General features: G+C 34.6%; 1 protein-coding gene across 3 annotated transcripts in view; it reads left to right on the plus strand.

The window, feature by feature from the left end:
• The window catches only part of LOC129226623 (sorbin and SH3 domain-containing protein 1-like), a 104,273-nt gene that overhangs the window by 62,046 nt on the left and 22,413 nt on the right, over positions 1-19,814 (plus strand). For all 3 annotated transcript variants that reach the window (XM_054861252.1, XM_054861253.1, XM_054861254.1), the window contains 3 exons: positions 1,484-1,572; positions 3,164-3,313; positions 4,084-4,198. In XM_054861252.1, the coding sequence (XP_054717227.1) occupies positions 1,484-1,572; positions 3,164-3,313; positions 4,084-4,198 (354 nt within the window). The remainder of the gene's footprint in view (positions 1-1,483; positions 1,573-3,163; positions 3,314-4,083; positions 4,199-19,814) is intronic.

Below are 19,814 nucleotides of genomic sequence, written 5' to 3' on the forward strand. Positions count from 1 at the left end.
TGTGTAAATACAATAGGACGGGGATTTCAAATTTAGCAGCAATTCGTTTTAAGCGCGTTCGAATAAACGAGGTTCGACAGTTGTATGCTATTGTTTGTAGCATATAATTGAGTGCAGTCCCGACAAATACAACGGAACTGTTTTTTTGTGATATTCAAAATACCGTCGTGTCGAACCCCTTTTCATGTAGTCTAACCCACTTTTGATGCAATCTTACGCAGGGTAGCCCCCGACTGGTGAATAAAAACACCCCAATTAAGTGAAAAGTTCGTTTTTTTTTTTAAATTTATTATTTTTAGATAGGGTTTCATAATTTTTTCATGGATAAATTGGCTACTCTAACTTCCCTCTTTCCTATTCCTATTCAGAGTCACAACTGATTACAACTGTATTTATGTCGAAGACTGCATACTAAGTGCCTTGCCTCCATTATTTTATATAGATAGATGGCAGCACCATCACCGGATCGAACAGTTAATGAGAATTTAGAACTAGCCCAGGAGCTAATAGCTACCTAGTACTAGCACCCCCAGAGGTATCGTTTCACTTGGAGGACATTGAGACCACGAGCATATTTAACGTCGCCCAGTCCCCTTTAATGACGACGGTGGGTCTTCGACCATCGAACTTCCCTCTTTACAATACCAAAAAGGAGAAGAAGAAAACATGTATAGGGTAGATCAACCAGTGAATGAAGACCACCCAGTGCCGTGGTGGTGTAAGCCGTTCGTTTTTTTTTTTTTTTTTGGTGAAAATATAAGGTAGTAAAGCTTTTTTTAAAAAAAACGAATTGGAAGTTATAACTCCCTTTAACCTATTTCCTGAAAGTAAACGACCAGACAATGCTGTGTTTGTCCACTGGCTTGGGGTGTTCATTCACAGGGTCGGAGCATTTTTTTTTTCATTTCAACCCCCCAAAAAGCCTTGACGCAGAACCATAAAAATTCTTACATAAAAAAGAAAAACAACTATGTACATCATTTAATGCGATTTTACTGTCATGCAGGAAATACTACAATTTGTAACGATGCTATGAATTTTTGAAAATGAAAATTCGCTTAAGTGTTCATTCACTGATTGATCTATCCTACTTTTTTTCTGATTAAGATAAAACGCGAACACAGATCTTTTAATGAACGCTTACAGCAATCGACACTCGCTGCTAAATTTACTTTTTGTGTGGAACCGTTTTAGATGTGAATGAAATAACGGACGTAAAATGCTCATTTTCATCTGCATGACAAAATTACTTTTACTCCATGCGTCACTCATATTTTAATTTTGTTAATGATTTCATTCTAATTTGTTTCCTTTTTTTCTATCTTCAGACCGCAAAGTTTTTAATACAGATTTTATAAGTCTTAACACCTTTGCTAGCTTTTTTCGATTTTCAAAAGTTTCTTACGCTGATGACTCGAAACTAATGAAATGAAATAGTAGTCATGAATTTATTTTTTTATATGTACCTTAAACTTCTCATCAGATGCGGAAATTTTATGAAGAAGAAAGACAGAAAAAGATACAGCAAGAAATGGCTGAAATAGAAATGAGAAGGCACAGTGATTTTTTCACGTAAGTACTTTCTTATTTTTCTTTAGTAACTATGATTTTGAAATAAACTTTTTTGCTCCATAATTTCCTCCAGTGTGAGTCAGTAGGGAATTTACTGGTTTGGCAGCCCGTTGCAATGCCTTTTTGGAGCCCTTTCATGGGCGTGCACAGAAATTTTGGGGCTCGTCACAAATGACTTTTATGGGCCCCCTTCCACATTGTTTACCCCTACGACTCTACGTATATTTCACCACTCATTTTTAAAATCTCGGGCCTATGTCAACAGATGTCCCTTCTCCCCCCCCTGTGCACGCCCCTGAGCCCTTTGTCTATCATGTAACTATGTAAAGCATTTATATGCGTTTTTAAATATCTTTCGGGGCTCCTATGGTCTAAAGCTGTAGATTAGGTGTCGCCAGTCGCCAACGGGCGACAAATTCATTGAAAATGGCTACCGAAAATAAAGTCTTAGTCGCCAAAAGTGGCGACCATGTGTTTCTTTATTTCATAAAAATCGTGTTGTATATCATGCTACAATAATACGCTTTCAAACCTGAGATACTCGGCGCGTCAGTTGACATCACCTTGGTAACGTAATTTGGAGCTAACTCCTAAAAGGTTACTTATTTTTTACGCTGAATATATTTTTTTAAAAAGGGCTACACACACACCAAAAGTCAAAAGTGGCTATCGTTTTTTTTTGTGACTCTGGTAGCCAGTTGCTACTATTCGGAATTCCTAGTCTAGAGCATTTGCGACAGCTGCGACACGGTAAATCCGCTACTGGTGTGAGCGAGTACGGTTTTCAATCATATCTTTTGATATAGTAAAGGGAAGAGGAAATTTGAAATGTCGGCGAAACTGGGGATCAACCAGCGAATACAACTTACAGTAATCATTCATTTATGTATCTACTCGAAACGTCTTTTTGATCAATTTGATGCTATTTAACTATGTTTGTACTGTATATAATTGTTGCATATGATGTGCGAAGCAACAGAGGTGTGTATGTATGTGCGGATTACGGTCTTTTAATTTTATATACAATCTGTTCTAGATAGTCAAAATTAGATGTTATAAGATCGTCAGGCACATTTTATACGTTTTGTCGTGTCTTTGGAAATTTAAATAAAAAAACAAACACGAGTGGCTATAATTACAAGCATTATATGGTATCAGTTTATTATTATATTTTTAAAATGTTACTTGAATATGTAACCGTAGTATTTTGCATCACAAATTTTTTTGTAAACGAGTTTTGAAAATCAATCAATAATTTATTAACCATGTATGTTACAAAGGTGCTGAAAAGATATATTTGCTTATTTTTAACTACTATATATATGACTGAGAAGCTGAAAGAGCAATGTTTTGACAAGTAAAATGGCAAAATGTTAGCAGATATCTGTTTTTCGCGTGACAAAAAACCGCTTTATTCAATGTTCAAAAGCCCTGCGCTTTTCAAAACATTTAGCGGTAAAATCACTGCTGATGGCGAACCTCAGAAAGTAAAATTTATTAAATTTAAATGTATGGCTGGTAGTGTTGAAATTAAAAATTGTACTAATATTGTATTTCTCCTTTATTAACCAAACTTTGTTTTCACTTCTAGACCATCCCAAAAGTCCCCCATTCCTCTCAACCGTTATGACAATCCTTTCGACAGCAATTACAACAGGCTTGCGCCTACCGGCCACCACCGAGGTCCTCCTCCTAAAACAATGGCAAGAGCTTTGTACCCATTTGTTGCCAAGACTACTCGGTAAGATTTTTTTTTTAAATCTTTACAGTCATGTAAGGTAACTTTAATCCACAATGTCTCGATTTTCAACTTCCCCAGTATTATTTCATGTACTGGCATAAACTGATGAAGAACTCCTAAAGTATTCTGCATCGAAACCCAGATTTTACGTCCGCAGAATATACGTTTTTCCCGCATTTCACGTTTTTTTTTATAAGGTCACAGTTTTTTCATATACTAATAATGTTAATTTAACCTAGATCGAAAATTTGTTGTTTATGAATTTTCCGCATTTTACGTTTTCACTCGGAACTAAAAAAAATCGAAAATAAGCAATACGTTTTCTTTTGTGTTCTCTTAAAGCTAATCCACGCTGTTGAAAGTAAATCTACCTACACAGAAATACTACCGCTCCATCCGGTTATATTACGGACGTTACGGACTGTTTTCACCCAAAACGCTAACTGAGCAACTAAATGTGTCAAAATGATCTAAAATGGTTCTTTTCGTAAAATATAGATATCATACATTTTAAAAGTTTCATCCTCACTAGCTTTAGTTTTTCTATTTGCTTTTTGCGTACTTCCCGTATCTTACGTTTTCCCATATTTAACGTTTTTTCAACACAGTCCCTTAAGAAACGTAAAATCGGGGTTTGGCCGCATTCCAAATATAAGAAGTAATAATTATAAAATATATTCAAAAGGAATGATTTAATAGTTTTTTTTTACTTTAAAACTTGGCCTTGAAAGCTTATCTTAAGCGCACACATGTATATTTTTTCTTCGCAGAGAACTCAGTTTAAACAAAGGAGACATCGTGTACATCAACAAACAAGTAGACAAAAATTGGTATGAAGGCGAGCACCATGGCCTTGTTGGAATATTTCCTGTTGCATATGTAGAGGTAAGAAACCTACTTTGTCGTTTTATAATTAAATATGCTTCTAATCACATCATTGTATTTGTTTTTACTTCAAAAATGTTATCAATCGCTAAAGTATATTAAAACCTTCCCCGAAGACACACCTGCCAACTTTTCCGTTGCTTCTACTGTTCTTCCAATCTTATAGCCAGAAGACATGACCTTCTGTTTTTGCAATTTTTTGGAACTTGGGGCAATTTTTTCTTCAATTTGTATTCCCATCTAAGAAAAATTTTCTATTTTTGGTGTTATAAATGCAAACAAAAAATCGTCACTATAACAAATTACATCACACTGTAAAAAAATTCCGAAACGTTACTGGTTATTTCTGTGGAACGTTTCGGGATTCCACAGGTTTTCATCCACTTCCTGAGAAAATCAAGTATCTTTGTCAAAAAAATTCCTGAATTGCTAAAAGAGGCACGAATGCAGACTTTTTTCTATTGTGAAAAATCTTTTTTTGCTACCAGTTTAAAGATTGACAGAGAGTGTTTATTGAGTGTATCGGCTTTAACTCGGTTGCGGCCGGTACAGATTGACTAAGCTCCCAATGAAAGCGAATTAGTCACTGAATAGCTGCAGCACTGCAAGGCAAGAATTGCAGCAAGGGGTGTGTTTGATTCTTACTTGCAATTCTGATTTAGCTGCTTTAATGCTTCTGGAGCTTTATTGGTAAATCAGGAAGATTCTAATCAATTAAATAAAACCTACGCAATTTTTCTTGAAGGTTCCCGAGACATGACTGGTTTTAACAAGGGGAAATTTACCAATTACTCAGAAAGTTACAAGAAGAATTTCAGAAAGGTTACTGACTTTCATCGGAAAACATTCGTATTTTTTGCAAGACACGTTACCGACAGTAATTGCTTACATCGGCTGCCTATTATTTTCTAGCAACGTTTATGAATTGTTTTTGCAGTGCAGTATATAAGAAAGATTTTTTTCAAAAACATCGACACCTCCGTTTGATTATCCTGCTTTTTAAATTACCGATTTTTGTAACTGTCAATAAGATTTTTAGGGAATAGCAAAATGAAGTTATAGTTTTGAAATAGTCTATTTTATTAGAATGGGGGTAAATATTTGCAGGGAAAAAACATCCCTTTCCCCCAAAAATCTTTCAAAAATATCTGAGTTTTTTTTTTTTTTTTAGAAGTGTTTTTGTCTAAAGTCTGACCACGAAGAGTTGACTCTTCGCTCGGCCTTGTTTCAGAATTGTCTATTTTCGTGAAAGAGGGAATGCTGAAGAACGGAACTGGCAAGTTCGTTACTAGAGCTTTCGAATTTGAATACACTTTGAAATTTAAGAAATTAGCCAAATGGGTGGAGCATTTCAATTTTGTGCCGTTAAGGCAGATGTCTCATTGGACAGGTAAAATTCAGAAGCCATTGGTCAGAGAAAACAACGCCTCCTATAATTAATTTGAATTGAAGACTAGCTAGTGTAGGGTTGCAATAAAGAATGCAAAGTTTGTCATTTTTACTTTTTTGCCAACTCAATGCAGTTACTACTGAAACGCAAACCTTTCAGGTCTAAATAATCACATAACGAAAATATACTAGGAGTATATATTTTTTTCATATCGCCGAAATGTTGCTAAACTCCAAAATATATCACACGTTCTTTTTTCCTTCTCTTCCTATTTTGAGGAATGACTCGTTTTCTCAAACGATCGACAAGGGTAATTTGTTCGCGGTCGAACTATATTAAAGACAAAATTCTCTCAATTTTTTTACTAAGACATTATTAACCTTATGCAATTTGAAGCTTTTTAAATTTTAGTTTTAATTTCCAAAGCAATATTATTACCTGCTGAAACCAAAATAGATTTTATCTACCTTTTTAAATCACAGCTCTGCTAATGTTTGAAAAAGTGTTTTCAGTTCAAAAATCTAATTTTTCCCTAGCTTCTAAGTATTGTTTATGAGTTTCAAAAATTTGTAATTATGTATTTTGCATGTCATTGTTTTCACATAACTCTTTTTTTTTACTTTAAAAAAAACTCAAAAATCAAAAACTGTGGCTGTTTTTCTTGCATCGACACTGCTCTTGCAGTGAAACGAGTTTTACAGAGTTTATTTTTCAATGGGATGGTTTCCTTCAGTCAAAAGTACTACTTTAGTCATTGAAATGGATAGAATGACCAAAAAAAAAGAAATAACATGGACCCAGAAAATACTTTCATCTTCCCAACAGTTTTTTTTAATGAACTTTTTAAAACGTCCAATTTTTCAAAAAAGGCGTGGTCTTGATGACGTCACAAATGATGCACTTTGCCGCATCTTTCTACTACGTTTCCACGTTATGATAATCAAAAAGCGAATTAAATATTGCGCTCTACGCTTGCTATCAACCACATCGTTGCCAATACACGTGAATAAAGATGCGAATTAAATATTTTGCACTGTGAATGGCAACAGTGAATGGCATTTCATCATTTGTTGTGTCACGGCAGAAGCCGTAAAAAATAAAAGCGCTCCGATTTAAATATTTTTTTAAAAATATTAAACATAAACAAATTATTAAAAAAATGGTCAGATCCTATGTTTTTAAGCATGCTCTTTCTGAAAAAAATACTTTTAAAACTTTAGAAACGACCCCATTGGTGAGTTTACATTAGTATTTCTAATCCGTAGCTGAATTCAGTCCAGCGGGTTTTCGGGATGGAGAGGAATCAATAACGCAAGATCCCGCAGGATTGATTGACTTGATTCTTCTAAAAATTAAATTTTAGTATCAAATAGGAAAAGTTGCGCTTTTCAGGAATGACTGCTTTACTTGAATTATTAGTTTGCTAGAATTATGTACACCATTTGTAGACTACTGAGCAGTGTTGCCAGATTGGGGGAAATTTCCCCATTTTGGGGAAATCTGGTGCTCTCTGGGGAAATTTTGGGGAAATGAGTTTTGAGGGGAATTTTTTGGGGAAAATTTTTTTCCTTGGGGAAAACCTGGGGAAAAAATATTTTGTTTCGTATTTAAATTCGAGTCTTGACATCTGGTAGTCAAAAATCATAGTTTAAATGTACATACAGAAGCAGAGTAAGTAAATGCGAGTAGAAAAAAAAATATTTGGTTATTTCTTATCTCTCGGGGGGGTCAGGCGCTTGTATTTATGACTAGTGGCATTCGCTCGGCTTTGCCCGTAGTAGAAAATTAAAAAGTATTTTGGTTCTCCTGTATATTTACAAAAAATGCATGTTGAATTTCTCGCCAATTCGTTTGCCCACGTCACGGTTCCGCATTATGATAACTTGGTAATTTAGTCGTTCATCTTATGATAATTTTGCTCGGGAAAATGTTCGTAAAATTGGAATAGAAAAAGAACAAAATCGAATTTTCGAAAAATCGCTTAAAGGTGCACGCACACCCCCATGCTACAAACTAATTCTTTGCCAAATTTCATGAAAATCGGTCAAACGGTCTAGGTGCTATGCGCGTCACAGAGATCCTGACAGAGAGAGAGAGAGATCCGGACAGAGAAACTTTCAGCTTTATTATTAGTAAAAATAAAAAAAGATAGAGATAAAAAAGACAAAAAAAAAAGCGAAAATGGGAAGAAAAAAAAAGTTGGGGAATTTTATAAGAACGTTTGGCTATTTGGGGGAAAAAAATTTTCAAGAGACAAAAATATCAGAGGAAGTCGACTCATTTTATGAAAATATTAGTGGAAAAATAATTTTTGAATTTGGGGAATTTCGATAGAAAGCATCGCTTTTTGGGGGGAAAGTTGGAAGGGAATTGGGAAAATCTGGATTTGACCATCTGGCAACACTGCTACTGAGAAGTCAGATAATAATTAGCAACGATTGTTTGGTACGCAAAAGTGTGTCCTTCGCTTCGTATGGGATGGAAAGAGATTTTTGTGCAATAAATAATGCGATTGATGAAAACGCGAGCTATCAGGGCCTGAATAGGCCAACTAGCCCGTAGCTTAGGGCCCCCAATATTAAGGGGCTCCCAACTGGCTGAAATTACTTTAGCCTATGGCTGAAATTGTTTAAGCCAATGGCTAAAGTTCTAAAGTTTGAATAAAGGGGCCCCAAAAAAGTATTTGTCCTAGGGCCCCTTGATATCCTAATCGGGCCCTGCGCATTATGGCTCCACAGCAGTTAGTTTTACAGAGTTTAAATAATTGTGAACATTTAGCAAAAGATCGTCATAAACCTAATGACCTCCTAAAATAGATTTTTCTTTTCTTATTAAAGTCATGCTTGGCTTTTGCTCAAGAAATGCAAATTTCGGACAAAAAAACTATCTATTTGATTTGTGTATTGTTGTTTCCGATTTAACTTGCATTGAGAATACCCAGCCTTGTTGCTACATTAATATTGGTCATTGTATCCGTTCATTTGATTCATTACAACACGGTGCGAACACTGATTGGTTTCACTAATAAGACGCAGTCTCAGCAACAGTTTTTGGATAACATCACTAATTTTACCTCTCACTTAATAGAGACATTCAAAAACTTGAACCGCTTAACGTACTGCGAATCATCCTGTGTTTCATCCAAGTTTATGCAACATTTCAGATTAATCAGCTTATTCGTCAAACATAATTTTTTTTTTCAAGGTACCACTCACATTTATAATATTCGCTTCACGGTGACAAAGACATCGGCAGGTACTTTCTACCGGTTAGAGAGCATAAATAATGTTAGATTCTTCATTGCTTTCTTCTTCGGAGAAAAATATTGTGCACTTTTAGTAAGTTAAGGTTTTGAGGGTTTTCTTTAAGCTTACTGAAGCGTTTCAACATTATATTCAGGCTACTCCAGCGTATTTTGCAATTTGTAATGCAAAATACGCTGGAGTAAATCAATTGAATGGGTGTCGGGGAAAACGTTGTATGTAGGTTTTCAAAAAAAATAAATCGATGGAAAAACGATGAATAAAGTCCATAGAATGAATCACCTATGTTCTTAGTTCGTTTGCACGGTCAGAAAATGCGCTAATTGGGATTGAACTTGTAAAGAAAGTGTTCATAACTGATGGAAGAACGTTAGATGTGGCAAACCTGCTTCGGAGCTTCCTTACAATATTAAATGAGTAGGTAATTGAATGGTAAAACGTTGTGTTGCTCTACGTGGCCTGTTTAGTATATTGCGCTAAGCAGATTCGTTTTTTGACTGTTGTGAAAAGTTTTCAACATACAGTGAAACCTGTGTAAGTTGACCACTTGCGGTGCAGTACTTTGGTGGTCAACTTAGGCAGGTGGTCAACTTATAAAGGGGGTAATGATTTTTTTTTTTTGTCATTTCTTGCACCATGTATTCATTTTTTGACTAATTGACACTTACTCTTTCCGTTCAACTCATTTTCATTGTTTAACAATACTTTGAAACAATAATTTAAAATGTTATTCAAATTATTTTTGGGGTTACTTTCTCAGAATGATGTATAATGTGTCATGTAAATTTAAAATTTCAGTAAATTGATCCAAAAAAAAAAACATTGTTTATTAAAAGTTATTTGATATTAATAGTTTCTAAAAATTCATAGCTAATCAAAAATAACAAATTTTTCGCTTTTTTTTTTTTCTCATATACATTTAATACATTTATAACCCTGATGATCTACTTTTCAACAAAATAACTCCTTATTAAAGTTTGGCGCACTTATTAGACACTAGTTTTGGAAATTCCATATGAGTCAGCTAATTTTTTCTGGATTTCTCTTTTTTCAATTAATTTTAATACTTCATACTTTTAACCAATCTCAAGTTCAACTAACTTTCTTTTTGAAGCAATTTTATGTAAAACTATAACACAAAGAGCAACAAGCTGGACTCTCATAGTTCTAAAAGGCAGTTGAAAATGAAAATGTCCTATTTCTTAATTCCTTGCACCAGAAATACTGCAATGCAAGTAACTTTTACACTGCACAATTCCAGTGTTGCCACAAAATATTGCAACTGGAAAAAAATACTTTTTACTTTTCTACTGACACATGTTTTCATTGAACAGAGAGTACAAAAGGTAATCTCAAATAGAACAACAAAAGAAAAGCAAGTTTGGAGAATCTGGTTCTTAGTAGTTTTCCAAAATGGTTAAACTTACAAAGAAGTTTAGTTATGCTGCTGTTTTATTTAGTTGGTAAAATGCTGGTTTGGCATCAAAAATATTCTTGGAAAGCTATTAAAAAAGTAATAATAATAAAATAAAATAATTTGCTAAATTAAGTTATAAAAAATAAACTAAGTGGTCAACTTACAAAGGGTTTTTTACAATACTCCAAACCAAATTTGGGGTACATTAGTGGTCAAGATAGACAGGTGGTCAAGATAGAAAGGTTTTCAAGTTACAGAGGTTTTCCTTCATTATACAAGATAGAACTAATTCCGTTCCTGACAAAAGCGGTCAACATAGACAGGTGGTCAACTTACAAAGGTGGTCAACTTTACAGGTTTTACTGTACAACATTTTCCCCCGCCATCCAGTTGTTACTAAAGCTCAAATTTCTAGGTTTCAAATGTTAGTAGTGGATTTTGAAAAAGTTCATAATTTTTACGCAATTTCTGAATTGCTGAATGTATGAAAGCAAAAACCTCGAATAAGAAAACATATTCGTTCTCAGAAAAAATACTTTTTTTTTTATTGTGTTCTTAAATAGTAAATCCATCGTTCATCCTATGAGACACAAAGTTTTTCCTGATCTTCTTGCATAAAATCGAGGAAGGAAAAACCTTAGTTTTCAATGCGGTGCGTTTGGAGGCTATTCGTGATATAACAAATGTGAACGAATGCTCCGTTTTCAACGGGACAATTCCGTTTTACAGGTCAAGTTGTCCTGGTAGATCATTGGATTAGGACGCAGAAATGTCCCGTTTTCGAAAAGTTAGCAACACACTCTAACAAATTCAGGAAAAAAATAAAAGAAAGAAAGAAACGTGTAAGAAACTTGAGCACAAATGATAAAATATAGTCACACTTGGTAAATAAAAATAATATCAAAATTAGCAATGGGGTTGTTTCCTTCAGTCAAAGTAGTACTTTTAGTCACTGAAATTGATACAATAAGCAAAGAAATAACATGGACCCAGAAAATTCTTTCATTTTCCCAACAGTTATTTTTTAATTAATTTTTAAAACGTCCGATTTTTCAAACAAGGCGTGATCTAGATGACGTCACAAATGATCCTTTTGGCGCATTTTTGTACCGTGTTTCCACGTTATGATAATCAAGAAGCGAATTAAAATTGCGCTCTACGCTTGCTATCAACCATATCGTTGCCAATACACGTGAGTAAAGATGCGAATTAATTATTTTGCTCTGTGAATGGCGACACAGAATGGCATTTCATCATTTATGATGTCGTCGGGAAGGAATGTAAACAATGAAAGATCACCGATTTAAGTAATTTTTTAAAAATATTAAACTTAAACAAATTATTTAAAAAATGGTTAGATCCTATGTTTTTAAGCATGTTCTTTCAGAAAAAAATACCTTTAAAATATTGGAAACGACCTCATTATTATGTCACCTTAAAACTTTGTAAGTAAAAATGCGGGGAATAGGTTATAAGTATTCAAGTGTAGTTGTACAATCGAAACTTTTAAAATCCCCGAAAAGTGGTGCAGATTTCATACATGTCAGTCCTTTTTCTTTATTCTTAAGTAGTGTAGTGTTTTGACTATTTTCAAAAGCTTTCGTCTGACAGCCCTGGTCGATCAGACGGAAATAGAAAACAATAAGAGTCAAAATACTGAGATTAAGTTTAATTAATGATAGCTATTGACGTAATGTATTATTATGTGTGTTGTGTAGTGAAATCTAAAGTACCATTCTTCTTTTTAATATGTTTATTTCTATTCTTTGTAATCAGCACAAGCCGCTATTTTTCAAAAAAAAAATTATACTACGCCTATCGTTCCCTAAAATAATAAAGCGTTCCATTTCAAGAAAAAAAATTCTGTTCACCTTAGATATAACTGATGAATAAAAACCTTGCAATAATAAACTAGTATGGTGTGGCCATCACGAAACTTTCTTCTATATCTTTCTTATAATTCTGATTCCTCCTCATGCTTGACGACGAAACAATATTCCCAACAAAAACAAAATTAGACTTGCAAAAACTTGACGACCATCCCAATGTCTGAATTATCGCAGAAGCAAAGTAAAGAGCGAAAATTGAAAGTTATTTTAAAAGCCTTGCTTGAACTAATTACAAATATTTTATTTGTTAACAAACATAAGATGGCAATAGTTAAAAATTTAAAATCATTGAGATAATATTTCCGATCATTTCCATACAACTAAAATCACGAGAAATACGCAGACAGTCTATTACGATTTATCTTTCTTGTTGTTGCATTAATAAAGCTATTTTTATTCGCAAAAAAAAAAAAAAATCAACACCTCTTTGAGCGATTGGCGCCAAAATTAAACCAACGGCTGTTTACACGTGGATTCACATTTATTCCAAATTTCATCCAGAACGGAGCATTACTTATTGAGATATGGCACTCACAATGGGAAAAAAAGAACGTTCGATTGCGCCACCCCCCTTTTCAGCTGTTGACACCAAAATAGAACCAGCTCTTATAGGGAAAGTGGGGTAAAACCGGGAAGTCGGGAGCAAACCGGGCACCCACTTCTAGACTCTGTAAGCAGTGCAATCGCGTGGACAAGAGAGGAACTAACTACCTTCCACCTTGATGAAGAAGCAGCGGCAATCAAATTAGAACGTAATCGACTCGCTTCTTTCGTTCCTGTGAAGAAAATTCTGTTTGAGAGGTTTTTGCTTAAAATTTTTGAACAAAATTAGATCAATTATACTACGTTCCTGTTTCTGCAACAGTAAATGTATGTAGCTCTCTTTTTGTACAACATTTAATTACCTTCATTATCATTCTAAGTAATTGTCTGTAGCGTTCTGTATAGTCATATGACGGCATACTTTATTAAAGCTGTAGGTGCGGGTCGAAACCGGGTACTAACCGAGGGGCAAAACCGGGTACTACCCGGTTTTGCCCCCTTTGATTTTTAAAACGTAGTAAGTCTATTATGTAATAATAATAATAAAACTTTTATTTGACCAAATTACTTTACAATGAGGTTATAAACCTAGATACATTAAACAAGTTTCATCTTCAAGCAAACATTAGAAGAAAAGAAAAAAAAATGATGGAAAGAAGACCAAAGATGGACGGAAGAAAAAAAAACTGAAGGAAAGATAAACTAACCAAAGAAAAAGCAACATTATAAATATGCCAAAAATGAACAGACAGAAAATAAGTGTCCAAAAAAAAAAAAAGAAAGAAAGAAAAACCGAAGGAGCAAATGAGGTTTGAGTCCAGTGAAGAGGATAACAATACTGCCTGCATTTACTGCAATGAACTTTACTCGGATTCCAAAGGTGGTGAGAGATGGATCCAATGCATCCAATGTCGTCGTTGGGTCCATGAAAGCTGCTCTGGGTCCAAAGAGGAAGATAACTATTTACTTGCGACCTGTGTCAATAGGCCTTACATTATAGTAAAAAATTAAAGGCAAAGACAATTAAATTTACTGACAACTCATCAATATGTGACCTTTTATGCGTATTCTATTATGTTATGATAATAGTTGACATATGTCACTAAATAAAACTTGAATTTTGTAGAAACTTTCAAAATTTTTATTTTTCTATCGCAATAACATGTCTACCCGGTTTTACCCCACTAGTGGGGTAAAATCGGGTAAAATGACTTTTTTTTTACAAAAGAATTAATAAAAATTAAAAATATGAAAACTTATGTTTTAGAAACTGTGTTTGCATTAAAAGATAAGTAGTGCATACTTTTGCAAAATTTTGTTCCTTTATGCTAAAAACTGTGATTTCTGGAAGCCTGCAAACCTTAAGGTCCCGGTTTTACCCCCCCCCCCCCCTCTCTAAGGGCTACTTGTCCATAAATTTTTGTTTGATTCCGTTCATTATTTCTTGAGATACATCAGTCATAATTGACGACCAAAAAATGTTCCATAGCTCAACCCTCGTTTGAGCTATTGACACCAAAGTTAAATCAGCACCTGTTCCTTGTTCCTGTTAAGGACAAGATATGGACCAAATTTTGTTTGATTCCGCCAGTTACTTTCTGATTAATGGCAGGCACGCATAACTCAAGAAATGTCCCATTGCTCCACCCCCTTGGAGGAATTCGCGCCAAAAACCAATGGGCACAAGTTCACATAGGGGTACATACGTGTACCAAATTTCGTTCGATTTCATGCTGTAGTTTTTGCTGTAGAGCGGCCACAAAAAAACTGGTCACACACATACGTGACACACGCATGGACAGACACACACACAGACAGACATTTTCCAAAAATGGTCGAAATGGACTCGGCACACTTTAAAACGTTCAAATCTTTCGAAATTCGAAAATTTGCACGAATCCAATACTTTCTTCTATATATTAGATATAGAGGAAAGTAAAAAGGATGTTCGGTTTTTTTTTCCTCCAAAGGGCTTTTCTGTTTCCTCTGCATTTACAAAAAAAAAGAAAAATTCTTTCTTTTTGTTTGTTTTGTTTTGTTTGTCACTGCAAAAATTTGACAGGTATAGTTTTTAAACAATGCTAAAACATCGATCATCGAAACAACAGAGAACTGGAGATTGCTGGGATCTTTCATAAAAAGTTCGTATCTTAAAATGAAAAGTTAACTATTTTGGTCAAAATGTGACTATGAAAAAAAATCAATAAAGAACAAATTGCCAAAAGCAATAACCCTAGCAAATAGCTATTTCAAAATTGTATACTACCCTTGATAATGTGGAGAAATGATAAGAAGGATAGTTTTAATTAAAAGAACAAAAAAAAAAGTCACCATTGGAAAACAAAGCGAAGACAATGGGTGTAATCATTTTCCTTGCCTCGACACTGCCTTGGGAGTGAAAGAAGCTTTACAGCGTTGCTCTTTTTCTGGAGAGTTCATTAACGATAGGCTTGACGTCATTTGTGGACAAATATGTTGTTAAAGCTAGACAAAAGAAATTATTTTAGAATGTTCCTAGATTAAATTGTACAATTTCTCATTGAATCTTCCAAGTTGTTCAGCGACATGTTTTAAAAAGAATTTTGACTCTACGACTAATAAATGCTACGATATTCTGAAATAGAGTTAGGATAATGTTGTGAATGCTTTCACTTGGTCGTCAGCAATTATTATGGAAGATACAATGTAGATTTGTATATCTTAAAATTCATGGTTTTTTTTTTTAATGAACATTTATATTTATTTCATACATTTTTACTTTCTTCTATATCTAATATGTAGAAGAAAGTATTGGATTCGTGCAAATTTTCGAATTTCGAAGGATTCGAACGTTTTGAGGTGTGCTGAGTCCATTTCGTTCGCGGCCGCTCTACAGGAAAAACTACCGCATGAAATCGAACGAAATTCGGTACACATATGTGCCCCTATGTGAACTTGTGCCCATTGGTTTTTGGCGCGAATTCCTGCAAGGGGGTGGAGCAATGGGACGTTTTTTGAGTTACGCGTGCTTGCAATTTCTCAGGAAGTAACTGGCGGAATAACAAAAAATTTGGTCCATATGTTGCCATTAACAGGAACAGGTGCTGATTCAATTTTGGTGTCAATAACTCAAACGGGGGTTGAGCTATAGAACGTTTTTTTTTCGTCAATTGTGACTGCTGTATCTCAAGAAATAATGAACGGAATGAAAGAAAAATTTATCGGCAAGTAGCCCTTAAAGGGTATAAAAGCTGATTCTATTTTGGTGTCAATAGCTAAAAAGTGGGTATCGCAATCGCCCGTTCGTTTTTTCCATTTTGAGTGCCCTACTCAAGAAGTAATGCTACGTTCTGGTTGAAATTTGGAATATATGTGAATCCATATGTAAACAGGCTTTGGTTCAATTTTGACGCCAATTGCTCCAAGAGCTGTTGATTTTTTTTTCTTTTTTTTTTTTTGCGAATAAAAATAGCTTTATTAATGCAACAATAAGAAAGATAAATCGTAATAGATTGTCGTCTGCGTGTTTCTCGTGATTTAAATTGCATGGAAATGATCGGAAATATTATCTTAATGATTTAAAATTTTTAACTGTTGCCATCTTATGTTTGTTAACAAATAAAATATGTGTAATTAGTTCAAGCAAGGCTTTTAAAATAATTTTTAATTTTCGCTCTTTGCTTTGCTTTTGCAATAATTCAGACATTGGGGGGGGTCGTCAAGTTTTTTGCATGTGTAATTTTGTTTTTGTTGGGAATATTGCTTCCTCGTCAAGCATGGGGAGGGATCAGAAAAAAAAAAAAGAAAAATATAGAAGAAAGTTTCGTGATGGCCACAACATACTAGTTTCATTTATGTAGTTATTTATTTGAAAATTATTAGGACAGTTTATTTCACCAATTAAGAATGGTAAATGCCTGGAATAGCCGCTTTAAACTAATTTTTTACTATTATTATTTGAGATCTGAAATCAGGAGAAAAATAAACAAATAGAGCGCTGAAAAAACACAACAAAAATATAATGTAAATCAATAAAACCTTAATGCAATTTAGAGAGTTATGCTTCGTAGTTTCCCTCAAACTATTACAGGAATGACAGCTTTGATAAAAATACTGACAATGTTAAGCATTGAGTTCGATGGGAACCTAGCCAAATAACACCAATCTCTACAAACTGACACTAGATTTGGTACCTCATTATTTTGCATTAAATTATTCGCTGATTTATGAAGACACTTAAGTTTATATACACGCACAAATACAAAGGTGCTTCTTAACGTCCGGAAGCCTGGATGGTCGCAATAGAAAAGGAATCTGCCCTAAAGCCTGACCGCGAAGAGTTGACCCTTCGCTTCGCCTTGTTTCAGAAGTGTCCATTTTCGTGAAGGGGCGATACGGAGAAGCAAGTTGAAGAACGGAATCGGCAAGTGCGTTATTAGCTTTAGAGCTTGAATACCTCATCTTGAAATTTAAGAAATTAGTCGAAGAGGTAAAACATTTCAATGGGGTCGTTTCCGAAATTTTAAAAGTATATTTTTTTTCTGAAAGAGGATGCTTAAAAACATAGAATCTGATTATTTTTTTAAATGATTTTACTAAGCTTAATATTTTTTTAAAAAAATATTTTAATCGGTGCACTTTCATTGTTTACACTTCTGCCTGTGACATCACTAATGTTGAAATGCCATTCACTGATGCCATTCACAGAGCACAACATTTAATTCGCTTCTTTACTCACATTACTGGCATCTATATGGTTGATAGGAAGCGTAGAGTGCAATATTTAATCCGTTTCTTGATTATCGTAACGCGGAAACGCGTTAGACAGATGCGTCAAAAGTACACCATTTGTGATGTCATAAAGACCACGCCTTATTTTCAAAACCGAACAGTTTAAAAATTAATTAAAAATTAAGCGTTGGAAAAAAGAAAGTTTTTTCTCGATATTTTATTTATTTATTTATTTATTTTTTCTATAAATAAACCCCATTTTGAGCGGTTAAGGCAGATGTCTCATTGAAGAAGTAACATCCCACGTAAGTGGGTGGGTCTTCGTTGAACCTCTTTCAGAAGCCATTGGTCAGAGAAACAACGCCTCCCATCAGAGGCGTAGCTAGACCCGACTTTCGGGGGGGGGATACTTCTTTTATATATATATATATATATATATATATATATATATATATATATATATATATATATATATATATATATATATATATATATATATATATATATATATATAAGGTAGGTGCGGGTATTAAGGCCTGTCGGGTAATAAGGCCTAAACAGCGAAAATATAATTTAAAATGGTTGTAGCCGCTCAAAAATGCTATCGTAGATAGTTTACACTCCCAGATGGCACCTCAAACTGGTCGCAACGCCATGCTCAGTTGTTTTGACCAGCGAGCCCAGATTCATTTTCAAGGAACGCTTGTAAGACACGAATAATAAAAAATCGTCAGATTGAAATGTAAGTAATTTTTGTAATATCATACTTTTATGCATAGTTTTGCGCTACAGTTATCTGTCTTGAATGCTTCTATCGATATTTCATGTCTGAGTGAAATAATATGATCGAATTAGTGTATATTTTTGTATTTTTTTAAATTTGACGTCAGCGGCTAATAAGGCCTACGAAAGTTGACCGTAGGCCTTATTATACTCCTTTTTTTGTAACGTAGTTTTTCAGCTGTGCATCTTATTTTGAACCTTTCTCAACATGGTATGAGTGTTTATTAGTAATTGCGGCTGTTTACGACTTGGTTCATTCTTATTTTAATGCCTACATCACAATGCCCCCCAAACGAGCACTGTGGTCTGATAATGACTTAGTGTCGGCTGTCCAAGCAGTAAGAAGAGGTATGCTGAGCTCATATAAAGCAGCTGTGAGGTATAATGTTCCCAGGAGAACCATTAGAAACCATTTCCAGATTGGAAGTTTGTAAAAAACACTTGGCAGAAAATCTATTCTCATTGATGACCAGGAAGCTGATCTTGTCATCAGAATTTTGAGGTTTGCTGAAGTAGGGTTGCCTGTGACACCACGTATTCTCCGACGCTTGGTTTATAAATTTTGTGAGCTTAATAACATAAAGCATAATTTTAATAAACTTGCTAAAGTTGCTGGTAAAGATTGGCTTAAAGCATTTATGAAAAGACACCCGGAAATATCTAGACGAAAAGCTCAATTTATGAAACCGGCCAGAGCTCAAAAGCTTAACAAATTTATCGTTAATGATCACTTTAACAGACTGAATGAAATTTATGATAATCTGGACTTGAGAAGTCATCCTGAAAGAATATACAACATAGATGAGAAAGGTTGCCGTCTCACAATTCACCACCAGCAGACTGTTTTGGCAAAGAAGGGGACTAAAAGAGTTTATTTACAGTCTTCGGAACACGCCGAAAGTGTTACAATAGCTGGATGTGTAAATGCACTTGGTGCTGCTATACCACCAATGATAATATTTAAAGGCAAACGGTTGAAGGCAGAATTATATGACAATTTGCCACCGGGTTCTTTGGTAGAAAAATCTACAAAGGGTCATATGGCTAATGAACTTTTTACAGAATTTCTAAAGCACCTATCTAGATTTAAAAGTGCAGGAAAGTCCCTTTTAATATTTGATCGAGCGGCTTGTCACTTAGACTTAACAATCGTTGAAGTCGCCGATTTTCTCGATGTATCATTATACAGTTTACCATCGAACACCACTCATAAACTCCAACCCCTTGATAAAGCCGTCTATCGATCATTTGAACACCACTGGGATGCAGAAGTTTTATCATTTATGGAACAAAACCCAGACAAAAAGCTCACCAAGGCACGGTTTAATGTTATTCTTTCAAATATCTGGTCTAAATGCATGACACATAGTAACATTACTAACGGCTTTAAAGCCACTGGTTTGTATCTATTGAATCCACAGGCTATTCAGAAACAGCTTTTGCTCCGTCTGTATTAACAGAAATTCCAGCTCCCGAAGCTGACAAATTTCAAGAAAAAAATTCGCAACCTCGCACCTCCCTCACGCCAATAACCCCAAGGCCTTCCACATCGACAGCACAAGATGAAGTAATTAATAGTACCCCAAACAAACCTCCTGGAACGACGTACGGCATGATTTAC

The sequence above is a fragment of the Uloborus diversus genome, chromosome 7 (assembly GCF_026930045.1).
Source record: "Uloborus diversus isolate 005 chromosome 7, Udiv.v.3.1, whole genome shotgun sequence".
In the NCBI taxonomy this organism is placed as follows: domain Eukaryota; kingdom Metazoa; phylum Arthropoda; class Arachnida; order Araneae; family Uloboridae; genus Uloborus; species Uloborus diversus.